The following is a 15378-nucleotide window of genomic DNA, read 5'->3' as shown; positions in this document are numbered from 1 at the left end:
CATATGATACTTTTAGCCTTTAAATTCTAATTATATGTTAAGGTAGGAAAATGAGTTCTTTATGAGCCATTTAGACTTTGGTTAAAAAGTAAACCAAGGAAAATGTTTCTTTGGTACAGCTGTTTGAAGACACTAAAATCTCCCAATTACTGCATTAAGAAATTCCTGTAACGATTCCTGGGAAATTTTTGCTTCCATAGCTATCTATCACTCAGGGAAAATTTTATTCTCTTCGACTAGCTCTAGTTAATTCTTTTTAGAAAGTAAGGGTTTACAGACTAATTCTTCCAGATCTATAGTAATTATTTTCCATCAAATTGGCTTGCTTAGTTGCCTTACCTATAGTATATTTTCTTCATAGTAAATGGCAAGCAGCTAAAACACTGTTTATAGATCCTGTTCTCATCTGTTTCTAGTTCCAATCCACATTTTGCGCAGCCAGTATATACGATGTTGGGAAGAGAAGAGAAAATACTCTTCAGAGAACTGTGAGCATTTAGAGCTATCTTCCGAGTTGCTGTAATAGGAAATGCCAGCTCTGAAATCTGGGCTTTAATTTGCATCACTCCTATAAAGGACAAACAGATATATTTTAAATTATTGGGCCAAAATTATAACTTTAATTTACAAACATGGCTAATTTTATAGTTGATTTACAGTCACTTGTAGTAAAAGGATACATGGAAGTCTTGTTCTTGGTCTTCTTTACTATTTTCCTAGAATCTAAAGGCAGGGGGTCTGGCTGCAACTGAGAGCAGGTTTACTTGGCTAATTTGGCTGAACATGTGGTGTTTCCTTCCTCCCCATCCTCTGGAATCAGGCAACGTTTAAGTTCAATACCTCCTTTAGAAGAAATCCCTTCGACTACTTGAAACTAGCTAACATGCCCTCTCTCCTTGCCCTGTCTTCTTTTTAATTGATCATAGTCAAAAGCCAAATAGGAGGTGAACTTTTCTTCTTTTCTCTACCCAAAACTATCAATAGCCTATCCTCTTTTAAACTTTTTTCCAACTTCCCGCTCACCATTATCATCTATATACTCTGGGTGTAGGTTATAAAAAGTTCTCATTTATTAATCGTTTCTCAGGTGACTCATGATAAACCTCAAGCATATTCATAATTCACTGCTAATGGCTCATCCATTCACCAGTAAACAAATACTGAACATCTACTATCCCCAAGACATTATTTTTTCCTAATTTACTTTTGTCTTACTGTGTACCGGTGAGGTCGTTTTTCTGAGCATTATTCTCCCTTTCTCCATAGTCAATTTAAAGGCTTCTTTAAGCCTTAAGCCTTCAAATTTGTTCTTCTTCATCCTCTCAGAAGTAAGAATACTCCAGGTCAAGAACTAATCACTCTGGTGTCCTACTGTTTTCTGGTTATCTCTTTCAGAGTTCAGTTAATGATGAGTCTTTCGTTCTTAACTTCATTTGCTTTAGTCTTTCAATGCCCAAAGATAGTTTCATCATCTCTTCCAATTGTATCACATATCCCTACATAAGTTAGCAGGAGTGCATAGCGATCAAATACGTAACAAGCTGTAGAAGATTCAATACCACATTTTTCCAAAGACATGTTAAATTACTACAACATTTTGTTTTGTTTTGAGACAGTCTCACTCTGTCATCCAAGCTAGAGTGCAGTGGTGCAATCTTGACTCACTGCAGTCTCAACCTCCCTGGGCACAAGCGATCCTCCCACCTCAGCTTCCTGAGTAGCTGGGACTACAGGCACACACCACCACAACTGGCTAATTTTTGTATTTTTTGTGGAGATGGGGATTTGCCATATTGCCCAGGCTGGTCTCCAACTCCTGGGCTCAAGTGATCCACTCTTCTTGGCCTCCCAGAGTGCTGGGATTACAGGCTTGAGCCAATGTGTCTGACCTAAAAAATCATGTAAAAAAAATTTTTCAATTTTTATTTTAGATTCACGGAGTAGATGTGCATGGTTTGTTACACGGGCATATCGTCACCGAAGTAGAGTCTTCTGTAGTAAGCAGAGTACCCAACAGTTAGCTTTTCAACCCTTACTCTCCTCCCTCCACTCAAAAAGTGTTTTTTTTTTTTTTGAGACAGAGTCTTGCTCTGTTGCTCAGTCTGGAGCGCAGTGGCGCAATCTCGGCTCACTGCAAGCTCCACCTCCTGTGTTCAAGCAATTTTCCTGCCTCAGTCTCCCAAGTAGCTGGGACTACAGGCACCCACCATCATGCCTGGCTAATTTTTGTATTTTTAGTAGAGGCAGAGTTTCACCATGTTGGCCAGGCTGGTCTCGAACTCCTGACCTCAAATGATCCACCCACCTCGGCCTGCCACAGTGCTGGAATTACAGGCATGAGCCGCCCTGCCCAGCCTAAAAAATTCTTAATAATTAAATTCTTAATAATTCGGCCGGGCGCGGTGGCTCAAGCCTGTAATCCCAGCACTTTGGGAGGCCGAGACGGGCGGATCATGAGGTCAGGAGATCAAGACCATCCTGCCTAACATGGTGAAACCCCGTCTCTACTAAAAATACAAAAACTAGCCGGGCGAGGTGGCGGGCGCCTGTAGTCCCAGCTACTCAGGAGGCTGAGGCAGGAGAATGGCATAAACCCGGGAGGCGGAGCTTGCAGTGAGCTGAGATCCGGCCACTGCACTCCAGCCCGGGCAACAGAGGGAGACTCCGCCTCAAAAAAAAAAAAAAAAAAAAAAAAAAAAAATTCTTAATAATTCAATAATTTTAAAAGAATGTTCACATAATCCTATCATTTTGTAAATTTATATGCCTCTTGAAAAGAATTAAAAGGTCATGTTGAATGTGGACTTTGCTTTCAAGGGGATCACTCCTGCTGAGCACTGAAATTCTGCTGGCAGTAAGATGAGGTACTGGGTAAGCATCTTCATTTCTTTACAAGGACTCAGACCTAGCCTCATCTCCCTCTGGCTTTTGTTGTGCAAGCAGATCCTTCTAGGAAATGCTCCGATGCTGATCTCTCTTTCTCCTTTTATTTAACTATAAAATAGGTTAGGGAAAAGTTGCTTGTGTTTTCATATTCTCTCTCTATTTTTGTCTTAAAAACACATACACTATGACAGAAACTATGAATTCAGCCCTCATAGCTGAACATAAAGAGAATGAAAAAGGCTAAAAGGGCCTCTGTGAGCAAAGCCTCTGAAGGACTGATTTGAATGGCACAGTTTTGGCATGGCTTCCCAATGAGGAGCACACCTCCAGGATTTCCAAGAACATGCACAATTTCTGACTGCATCCTCAAACAAGTGGGGCTATATCCTCGGAATCTTTCATCATCAGTGCGATGGCCACCTATTTTGTTGTTGTCCATGATGTTGTTTATTTTTATTTTTAAACCTAATTCTAGGACTTCAATCCCAGCAGATAACTGTTTTGTGTAAGCAGTAAGTAACAGAGTTGGCTTCTCCATGGCACCAAACTAAACGTCTCTGCAAAGTAATGTAGCCCCTCAACTGTGCCTGGCATTCCTTCCTGTGGTGACCACCTCTGTATGTCTGTGGAGTTTGAGAAGCAGAACACTGGAGGGGCACATGAATATAAAACTGGCTTAGGAACTTACATGATACTATAACATTACCAAGATTTTACCAGTTAGTATAAATCTAGAGTCTTTTATGTCCATAAAGCAACTTCCATTTTTGAAAATGGTATGAAAATTTTATAGTATAAAAGCTTGTAAATTTTCTATCATCTGTTTATCTTCCAGAAATATTATTCATTTAAATTATCTGCTGGTATTAGTAAATGTTTCAGTGTAGAACTAGGAATAAGAAGTTCTTCTCTGAGAATGAAATCTCTGTATCCAATTATAAGTTGGGTTTTTTGAGAGGTGTTGTCTTTTTTGTTTTCTGCCTGTATCCTCCTTAGCATAGTTTTATGATATAACAACGCTAACCTTCAATCATATATTGGAAAACATATTTACACACATATGTGAATTAACCCAACTAGTTAAAATTTTAATCTGGCATTTGGCCAAGATAAAGTAAGGAACTGAATTTATGGTCCCACCTTGTCATATAATAAAAAGTAGGTATTTGTTCTTTGTCCCTGGTTCCTGGCACATAGTTCCTAAAGCTACTAGAATCTAGTTCAGATATTTGCAAAGATTTATATTTCACTTTTATGTAGAATTATACATTTTTACCACAAGTGGTATCCTTTTTGCTTATATTAAAACTAGCAGTGGGCTGGGTGTGGTGGCTCATGCCTGTAATCCCAGCACTTTGGGAGGCCAAGGCAAGAGGATCACTCGAGTCCAGGAGTTTGAGACCAGACTGGGCAACATAGGGAGACTCTGTCTCTACCAAAATAAATAAATAAATAAATAGTTGGGTGTGGTGGTGTGCACTGATGGTATGCACTAGCCTTCCCTTCCCTCCTCAGCTACTCGAAAGGCTGAGGTGGGAGAATCACTTAAACCTGGGAGGTGGAGGCTGCAGTGAGCTGTGTTCACACCACTGTATTCCAGCCTGGGCTGTAACAGAGCAAGACCCTGTTTCAAAAGAAATAAAAATAGCAAAATTTATGTATATAAAGATCTTACCTGAACACTTATCCTCTAGGTGGGTTGCTAAGTCTGATATCTTCACAAAGGAGGGTGTACTTTTTTGAAATTTTGCTTTAAATGTAATTGCCCTTATATCATCATCAAACAAGCACTCACAGGATGACCAAGGCGTTGTATGCAACTCTAGGTTTTCTAGTGTGTAATTGCGCTGAACAAAAAGATATTTAAATTCCCAAATATAACCTTAAAAACAGTAAAAACAAAAGTCAGCAAAAAGGAAAAAAAAAAAAAAAAATCTAGGCTTAGTATCAGATGAAATAGATTGATCTAATTAAGTCAGCTGAATACTAATCTTTTATCACTAAAGAGTTTGGGTAAAAAGAGATAAAATATAAATGGTGCATTAAGACAATAGAAGCATGCTAGAGATTATTATCATTATTATTGTTAGTATTATTTTTTCCGAGACAGAGTCTCGCTCTGTTGCCCAGGCTGGAGAGCAGTGGTGCGATCCTGGCTCACTGAAACCTCCACCTCCCAGGTTCAAGCAATTATCCTGCCTCAGCCTCCTGAGTAGCTGGGATTATAGGCACGTGCCACCACTCCCAGCTAATTTTTGTATTTTTAGTAGAGACAGGGTTTCACCATGTTGGTCAGGCTGGTCTCTAACTCCCGACCTCATGATCCACCCACCTCGGCCTCCCAAAGTGCTGGGATTACAAGGCATGAGCCTCCATGCCGGGCCGCTAGAGATAATTTTAATAAAATATTTTCTAAAGATTCCTTGCCCTCAGCTGGGCGCAGTGGCTCACGCCTGTAATCCCAGCACTTTGGGAGGCTGAGGTGGGCGGATCACAAGGTCAGGAGATCGAGACCACGGTGAAATCCCGTCTCTACTAAAAATACAAAAAATTAGCCAGGCGCGGTGGTGGGCGCCTGTAGTCCCAGCTACTCAGGAGGCTGAGGCAGGAGAATGGCGTGGACCCGGGAGGTGGAGATTGCAGTGAGCTGAGATCATGCCACTGCACTCCAGCCTAGGGGACAGAGCAAGAATCCGTCTCAAAAAAAAAAAAAAAAAGATTCCTTGCCCTCCTGAATGGTCATCATTTATCATAACCAACTGCTTTACAGAGTAGACAATTCTCATGTATCTATCCATAGGCAAACTTTTGTTTTCTTTTGTTTAAAGAAAGGACACTGAAATGAACCCAAGTCTAATATTTCACTCATATTTCAATACCTTAGTTACCTTAGTTAACTTTTCTAGAACAAAAAGCATTTAGACACAATAGCACTTATTTTTAACTCTCAGTAACAATTGTAATTCTTAAAGCCACAGTAACATAGACCTTGCCCAATAATCATACTCTGTATTAGTAAATTCAACTTCAAAAATATAATAAAACAAAAGAGGGTTTCTTAGCACTAATGTTTCTGATCACATCAGCTGTCTTTTGAGTTTCCCACTTACTTCAGACCATACATCTAATTTACTACACCTACTCATCTCCTTAGTTTCTTTCACTAGAGATTTTTTTTTTTTTTTGGTGGAAAATCATCAAACATGTCAGTAAATCTGTAAGGACAGAGCATCACTAGCTAGAACTAAAGTATATATTCCAAGTTACTGCTTAAAACCAATCACTAAAATAGCTTTCTTTTTTTTTTTTTTTTTTTTTTTGAGACGGAGTCTCGCTCTGTCGCCCAAGCTGGAGTGCAGTGGCCGGATCTCAGCTCACTGCAAGCTCCGCCTCCTGGGTTCATGCCATTCTCCTGCCTCAGCCTCCCGAGTAGCTGGGACTACAGGCGCCCGCCACCTCGCCCGGCTAGTTTTTTGTATTTTTTAGTAGAGACGGGGTTTCACCGGGTTAGCCAGGATGGTCTCGATCTCCTGACCTCGTGATCCGCCCGTCTCGGCCTCCCAAAGTGCTGGGATTACAGGCTTGAGCCACCGCGCCCGGCCATTTTTATTTTTATTTTTATTTTTTTATTTTATTATTATTTTTTTTTTGAGAGCGGAGTCGCGCTGTGTCGCCCAGGCTGGAGTGCAGTGGCGCGATCTCGGCTCACTGCAAGCTCCGCCTCCCGGGTTCCCGCCATTCTCCCGCCTCAGCCTCCGAGTAGCTGGGACTACAGGCGCCCGCCACCGCGCCCGGCTAGTTTTTTTTTTTGTATTTTTAGTAGAGACGGGGTTTCACCGTGTCAGCCAGGATGGTCTCGATCTCCTGACCTCGTGATCCACCCGCCTCGGCCTCCCAAAGTGCTGGGATTACAGGCTTGAGCCAACGCGCCCGGCCCTTTTTTTTATTTTTATTTTTGAGACGGAGTCTCGCTCTGTTGCCCAGGCTGGAGTGCAGTGGCCGGATCTCAGCTCACTGCAAGCTCCCCCTCCCGGGTTTACGCCATTCTCCTGCCTCAGCCTCCTGAGTAGCTGGGACTACAGGCGCCCGCCACCTCGCCCGGCTAGTTTTTTGTATTTTTTTTTTTTAGTAGAGATGGGGTTTCACTGTGTTAGCCAGGATGGTCTCGATCTCCTGACCTCGTGATCCTCCCGTCTCGGCCTCCCAAAGTGCTGGGATTACAGGCTTGAGCCACCGCACCTGGCCAATTTTATTTTTAATTATAAAATAAAATATATTTATTGTAAAATATTTAAACGGTAAAGACAAGGGAGGTAACAGGTGAAACAAGACTGACCGTGTTTTATTTAATAAGCTGGCTAATAGATACTTAAGTTCATTATGCTGGCGGAGCGCGGTGGCTGGCTCATGCCTATAATCCCAGCACTTTGGGAAGCTGAGGCGGGTGAATCACCTGAGGTCTGGAGTTCAAGATCAGCCTGGTCAACATGGTGAAACCTCGTCTCTACTAAAAATACAAAAATAAGCTGGGCGTGGTGGCACATGCCTGTAATTCCAGCTACTTGGGAGGCTGAGGCAGGAGAATCACTTGAACCCAGGAGGCGGAGGTTGCAGTGAGCAGAGATCGCGCCACTACACTTCAGCCTGGGTGACAAGAATGAAACTCTGTCTCAGAAAAAAAAAAAAAATTCATTATGCTTAGTATTCTCTCTACTTTTGTATATGCTTGAAGGCCTTTGTAATAAAAGTTTTAAAAGTAAATGCAGATGCTCACACATAAAATTCAAACTAAAGGTATAAAGAAAAAATTAAAGCACACATAATACTACTATACAGAAATAACCACTACTAGCATTTTGGTATACATACATATTTCCAGATTTTCAAATGTACATATGTATTTACAGATACATTTTTATTAAAATGAGATACTATTACACAAAAAGGGTTTTCTTGAAAATTTTAATGTATTAACTTATGTAAACAAAAAAATATTTATTATATATTAACATAATATATTTTCTATACATGAAGTTTTACAATCCACTTTTTTTTTTTTTTTTAAGATGAGAACTTGAACTCCTGGGCTCAAGCAATCCACCCACTTCGGCCTCCCAAAGTACAGAGTTAACAGGCATGAGCCACCACACCTGGCCTATAATCTACTTTTTAAACTAAATAACACATTACATATATCTTTCCAAGCTAATGAACATAGACATTTTTTATAGTAAATATATTTATGTATTCACCCAGACCACAAATATTCCCTTAACTGTTTTCCCATCCACTGAAATAAGCTCAAGCTCTCATATTTGTATTGTGTGACCCTGTCTTCCTGATCACAGTTTTTTGAATCAAATTTACCCTGGGCAATCAGATTCTCTTTGCTGGGAATTTGGAAATGGGGCTGGTCACTTGAAAAGAAAAGTAAAATCAGGAAAACAGAATCACTTAAGTAATCCTTCAAAATTGGTATTTTTATCTTAAAAAGACTGATGTGAGGTATTGAAGTAGATGTTAAAACTTTAAAATGATGGTTATAAATAAGGGGGGCTGGATGAATGAATGCACAAAGAACAATATCTTAATTCCTGGATTCATATGTTTTCAGTACTAACCTAAACACCATCGAATCACCTAGAGACAACTGTAATTTCTCTTCTATTAACCAAAAAACTATTAGTTTTAAAAGAACATTCACATTAAACATGGAGCAATCTGCTTTGTTACGGCTCCACTATACCTGTGACCTACATTCTTGTGTAGCATGCACTAGACTCATGTTCTCAGCCAGGCTATGGTGGCCAATGATCATAGTTAGTCTATCACTGATACATGTTTGTCAGCTTGCTCAACCAAACAAACATCTGTCCCTGTTTGATCTTAACATAAAAGTCCAAAGTTAGACTTATTTCAAATCCAAGTCATAGCTATTAATGATTAAGAGAGACAATGTGACAGGTCCTACCTACAAATAACTATTTGGAAGGCAGAAGTTTGGAGAGGCATTAACTCTTTCAGGTAAAAAAATAATAATATACTGAATCAATCTCTAAATTAATTTAGCAGGGAAAAATAACTCATAAGCCACGAATGAAACTAAAGGATCTCACAATAGCAAAGGGAAGATATTATACTATTTTAATGAAACATCAATTCCATTTAATTCAATATACCAGAAATAATTTATGCTTTAAAGAAAAATGTAATCATGGGTCATATTTTAACACTGAACATTCTAGGGATGGCTAACAGTGCATGCTTTTAAAACAACTATAATAAAAATATGAAACACAGTAATTTATTGAACAGTAATTGTGACTTGAAAGAGTTAAGGTAACTCCCCTGACATCTGCCTTATAATCAGAGAGTTTATTTATCAGAGTACTTTGGCAGAAAAAAAATTGTATACACTTCGCCAGAATTAAATGTTTAAAGAATGTTACTTGAAGCAGGTAAGATCTTCACTAAAAAGGTAAAGTAGTATATCTGGGAATAAATTTAAGCCTTTATTTCACCACCATCAATTATTGAGGACTTATTAGATAAATGAATTGCTACAAGAGGTACAAAATTTTAACAGAAGAAATCTGCAGAAGAATATTCAATCATGATCACTTGTATTTCAAACGCTGTCTAGTCTCTTCAGATTTTCTCCATCTCGGGCTCATAAACATTAATCATTTACCGAAATATAAATAGGTTAAATGCTTTTTGGTGTATTTACCTTTTTTCCTTTGAAGTTGAGGGTACCAGGCTGCTCCAGGACCCCATAATACAAGCACATAATGTTGATCTTGGGCCTGTTCCACTGTTAACATAACTTTTTTCTGTTTCTGTCCTCTATAACTGTATACTGCCTCTGGAAAAGGAAAATGAGTATCTTAGATGACATTACTCTATCACATGTGATACCATACTTTAATAGCTGATGATACATATATAGTGATAACCAAATGGTACACTAAGATGGTCTTATATCTTAATTTTTTCATAATCTAAAATTAAGGAAGCAGTCAAAATGTTTACCTGTCAGTACAGTGAAATCAACAACTCTTAGTACTGCGTGGACTAATACATCAGGCTGAAGGTGCTCCAATTCTACAAAGTCTATACTGTCCACCCTCTGAGGCTGCCTCGGAGGAAGATCTCTGAGGTAGGAATGTTTTGAGGACACATATGCCAGTAAGTCTTGAAGTACAACATCACTAACTACACTGGAATCTAAGGAAAAAAAATACATACAGACAAAATATGGCAACATTATATTTTTCTTGACAAATAATATTTTTTAGAACTGTATTTTATGTTATAAAGTATGATTAGATATAAAATATAGTTTTGTTTTCTCTAAAACATGTACAATAGCTATGTCTTGAATCAGTTTCGATGTAAAAATAAACTTGATATTTTTCATCAATGGAAATGGAATTATTTACTATCCCCAAGAAACCTGTGCTGTTCCCATACTTCTCTACTTTGTTAATAATATCATTTTTCTATCAATTAACCAAACACAAAATTTCTGTTCTTTTTTGATTCCACCACCCTGTAATAGCTTCTTTTAAAGAAGAGAATGTGCTTTTTTTTAAATTTTGCCAATCTGATAGGTGAGAAATGTTATCTCCATTAGTTTAACTTGAATTTCTCTAATGATAAGTTATATTTGATAGCCATTTTTATATCTTTTTTTGAAAATCGACTGTTCATCTCTTTTTTGCATTTTCCCTTTTTCCAGGCTAGAGTGCAGTGGCATGAATACAGCTCACCGTAGCCTCGATCTCCTGGGCGCAAGCAATCCTCCTGCCTCAGCCTCCTATGTAGCTGGGAGCATAGGCATGCACCACCACACCTGGCTAATTTTTTGATCTTTTGTAGAGATAGGGTCTCACTATGTGGCCCAGGCTGGTCTCAAACTCCTGAGCTCAAGTGATTCTCCCACCTCAGCCTTCCAAATGCTATGATTACAGGTGTCAACGAGCACACCCAGCCTTTGTCACTCAAGGTTTAAAAGTTCTTTATATATTAGGGATATTAGCTTTTTGTTTTATGTTGCAAATATTTTCTCCAAGTTTGTCAGTTGTCTTTTGACTTTGTTTACGGCGTTTTGGTCATGCAAAATTTATTTTTCTATAGTAAAATGTACCAGTCTTGTCTTCTACTGCCCCTGGATTCTGAGTAATATTAAGAAAAAGCCTTTCCCTATACCAAGATTACAGAAGATTCATTCAGGTTTCCTTCTCATTGTTGCATGATTTTATTTTTTACATTTAGATTATTAATCCATATGGTGTTTATTACTGTTTGTTGTGAGATATGTGTCCAATTTCCCTTTTTTCCAAATGGCTACCCAGTTGTCTCAGCACCATTTATTAAGGAGTTAGCCTTTATCTCACTGATTTCAGATACTATATTTGTCATATATTAAATTGCTGGGTCTAATTCCAATCTTCTTACTCTATTCCACTGGTCTATTTGTCTATTCATGCATCAGTACTTCACTGTTTTAATTACACAGGCTTTATAGTATGTTTTAACATCTGGTAAAGCTAGTTCCCCTCCTCTGTAGTTTTCCTTTGTCAGTCTTTTCCTAGCTATTCTTGCGAGTCTGTTTTCCCATATGAGCTTTAGTATCGACTTTTATATGCCACAGCATAGCTTGTTGATATTTTCATTGGAACTACACTGAATTTACATATTAACTTACAAAAAACTGGCATCATTATGATGAGTCATCCTATCCAAGAACAGGGAATTTCTTTCCATTTATTTATGTCTTCATTTCTTTCTGGAGTATTTAAATTTTTTCCTTATATAGGCTTTGCATATTTCTTGTTAACTGTATTTTTTTTTGTATTTTAAACTATCTTCTTTATTACTATAGCAATGAGTTTTTCACTATCATTATGCCCTCTGTTTATTATTTGTGTATATTAAGTCTAATTACTATTATTATTATTTTTTTGAGACAGGGCCTTGCTCTGTTGCCCAGGCTGGAGTACAGTGGTGCAATCACAGCTCACTGCAACCTCATCCCCCAGCCTGGCCTCAAGCAATCCTTTTACCTCAGCCTCCCAAATAGCTGGGACCACAGGTGCGTGCCACCATACCCAGCTTTTTTTTCTTTTTCTTTTCTTTTCTTTTTTTTGTAGCCTAGGCTGGTCTTGAATTCCTGGGCTCAAGTTGCCCACCCACTTTTACCTCCCAAAGTGCTGGAATTATAGACGTGAGCCACTGCACTCAGCCTAATAATTTTTTTTTTTTTTGAGACGGAGTCTTGTTCTGTCGCCCAGGCTGGAGTGCAGTGGTGTGGTCCCGGCTCACTGCAAGCTCCGCCTCCCGGGTTCACGCCATTCTCCTACTTCAGCCTCCTGAGTAGCTCGGACTATAGGCACCTGGCACTATGCCCGGCTAATTTTTTATATTTTTAGTAGAGACAGGGTTTCACCTGTGTAGCCAGGATGGTCTTGATCTCCTGACTTCATGATCCACCCACCTCGGCCTTCCAAAGTGCTAGGATTACAGGCGTGAGCCACTGTGCCCGGCCTAATGATATTTTTTAACATTAATTTTGCATCCTGTTATATCACTGAATTCTCTTATTATTTAAATTTATTTTAACTTTGATCCCCTGGAGTTTTCAGGTATGTTATCAGGGCATTTGTAAATAGAGATAATTTCCATTCTTCTTTATCCATTCAGATGCCTCTTATTTCTTTCTTAGAATCTTGCTCTGTCGCTCAGGCTGCAGTTCAATATAGTGGTGCTCACTGCAACCTCCGCCTCCCAGGTTTAGGCAATTCTCATGCCTCAGCCTCCTGAGTAGCTGGGACCACAGGCATGCACCATCACACCTGGCTAATTTTTCATCTTTTTTAGTACAGACAGGGTTTTGCTATGTTGGCCAGGCTGGTCTCGAACTCCTGGCCTCAAGTGATCCGCCCACCTTGGCCTCCCAAACTGCTGGGATTACAGGCGTGAGCCGTCACGCCAGGCCAGATGCCTCTTCTTGTCTAAGTGCATTGGCTGATAATTCTAGTACAAAATGAATAGTTGCAGAGATAGTGGACATCATTATTTTTTTCCTGGTTTTAATGACAATGCCTCGAGTGCTTTTCTATTAAATAAGACACTGGCATTAGGACTAAGTGTATCTATTTTATTGCTATAGTATTAATCATATTATAATTATAATGCTGTATTGATGCTATATTTATTTATTTAAGAAAAAAAATTTTTTGAGACAAGGTCTGACTCCAGTCACCCAGGCTGAAGTGCTGTGGTACAATCATGGCTCACTGCAGCCTTGACTTTCTTTTCCACTTAAGCCTCCCCAGTAGCTGGAACTACAGGTGTGCACCACTACACCTGGCTAATTTTTCCGTATTTTTAGTAGAGATGAGGTTTCACCATATCGTCCAGGCTAGTGTCGAGCTCCAGGACCTGCCTCAGCCACCCAGAGTGCTGGGATTACAGGCATAAGCCACTGTGCCAGGCTGATACTATATTTATTGATACTGAAAGGGAAAGTATCCTAATATATTATTAGTTAACAGTATAATACAAATGTTGATTTCCTGTTGTTGATATTGTACTAAAGTTATATAAGATGTCACCACTGGGAGAAGCTAGATGAAGAGTTCATGGGACTTTATGTATTATTTTTGCAATACCCTGTGATTCTATAATTTCACAGATAATATTTCAAATTTAAAAGTTTTTAAAAAAATATTATCTGTATGCTAATAACTCTAAAATTTGCCTCTTAATTTTAAACTTGTCTTCTGAGTACTGAACTTTGTTTCCAGTTCTTATACAACATCTCCACTTGAATATCTCAAAGATACCTAAAACTTAACATGCCTTGAAACATAGCCCTTTGGCCGGGCGCGGTGGCTCAAGCCTGTAATCCCAGCACTTTGGGAGGCCGAGACGGGCGGATCATGAGGTCAGGAGATCGAGACCATCCTGGCTAACCCGGTGAAACCCCGTCTCTACTAAAAAATACAAAAAACTAGCCGGGCGACGTGGCGGCCACCTGTAGTCCCAGCTACTTGGGAGGCTGAGGCAGGAGAATGCCCTAAACCCAGGAGGCAGAGCTTGCAGTGAGCTGAGATCCGGCCACTGCACTCCAGCCTGGGCGGCAGAGCGAGACTCCGTCTCAAAAAAAAAAAAAAAAAAAAAAAAAAGAAACATAGCCCTTTTCCCATAAACCAGTTCCCTCTCAGTCTTTCCCATAATGGCTACCTAGTTACTTAAACCTGTAATCAAGTAGCAGTAGATTGTCCCTCTTCCCTCATCCCCAGATCCACGTTATCAGAAAATCCTATTAACTCTATTTACAAATATATCTCAACTCTTTAGCTCCACTGGCCTCCCATCATCTCTCAACTTCAGCTATTGTAATAACTTCCTAACCCTGATTCTACTCCATAATCAACCCTTCTCAACTAGAACCATGGCATTCTGTATCTTAGCCCTTTGTTAGTTTCCTGCACAGCACTCATTATCACCTGTAAATATTTTACTTATATGTCTGTTTCATTCTTTTTTTTGGTCTGTCTTCCACATGAGAACCTAAGCTCCATGAGGACAGGCACCATTGTACCCCCAGTGTACAGTAAGCACAGTGCCTGAAACAATGTCAACACATAACAAATATATATTGGATAGATGAAGAAGTCTTAGTTGTCTATGAAATATGTCAGAGTTTATTTCTGCTGATGGGCCACCCTAGTATATAATGAAACCTTGCCCATTCCAAACACAGTTCTTGTTATTCTAATTGTTGCTCTTCCCTTCTACTTGCTCTTTCTTTAAGAATTCAAAAGTTGGAATTCCATGCTCTATCTTCCATGTACATCCTATAACTTTCCTATTATTCCAGTTATCTTCTTGTATAATCAGTATATTTCCCTAGCTATATTCTTGTATGATATTTCAGAATTTTATCAAATATATTTTGCTAGCTTATTATTTCTCCCTCTAATATTACTATGTTACTACTACATTATGTGCAGGTTCAACATCTTATATTCATTTCCTCACTTAATATTCATAACAACCCTATAAGGTATGTATGTATTCTTATCTCCATTTCAGAGACAAGGAGACAGAGGTATAGTGAAGTGAAATAACTTGCCTAAAGACAGACTGGACGTAAGAGGGCCAGGATTCAAATCCTGGTCTATCTGAGTACAGTGATCATAACCACAACTTTATACTGTTTCCCTTACTTTGTTTTCTTTCTTTTTTAAAAAATTTTATTACCTAGAGAAGGAGATAGCTACTAGTTTCTTCATTAAACAGCTTCTTTTAAAGAAGATAAAACTAGACGTTTAAAGAAGGAAGATAGCTTTTCTTAGCAGTGGTAAGTAGGAGAATAAGAATTTAAACCACAGCTGTCTGAATATGAGACCAATACATTTTTATTACCCCAAGGATTCTTAATCAGAGGCTCAGAAGTTCCACAGAAGAACATCAGAGGTC

At 39.0% G+C, this 15378-nt stretch overlaps 1 protein-coding gene across 13 annotated transcripts in view; it reads right to left on the bottom strand.

The window, feature by feature from the left end:
* SHLD2 (shieldin complex subunit 2) overlaps nt 1-15378 on the bottom strand; it is an 82551-nt gene that overhangs the window by 11098 nt on the left and 56075 nt on the right. For 10 of the 13 annotated variants that reach the window (XM_033209042.1, XM_033209052.1, XM_033209041.1 and 7 more), the window contains 4 exons: nt 9919-10113; nt 9617-9751; nt 4562-4768; nt 340-568 (listed from right to left, as the gene is read on the bottom strand). In XM_033209042.1, coding sequence (XP_033064933.1) covers nt 340-568; nt 4562-4768; nt 9617-9751; nt 9919-10113 — 766 coding nt within the window. The remainder of the gene's footprint in view (nt 1-339; nt 569-4561; nt 4769-9616; nt 9752-9918; nt 10114-15378) is intronic. The other 3 variants (XM_033209048.1, XM_033209047.1, XM_033209046.1) reach the window with 2 other exon arrangements.

This window comes from Trachypithecus francoisi, unplaced genomic scaffold, assembly GCF_009764315.1.
Source record: "Trachypithecus francoisi isolate TF-2019V2 unplaced genomic scaffold, Tfra_2.0 Lachesis_group9, whole genome shotgun sequence".
Taxonomy (NCBI): Eukaryota; Metazoa; Chordata; class Mammalia; order Primates; family Cercopithecidae; genus Trachypithecus; species Trachypithecus francoisi.
Note: the sequence above shows the minus strand (reverse complement) of the source record. Positions and strands in the feature narration are given on the sequence as shown.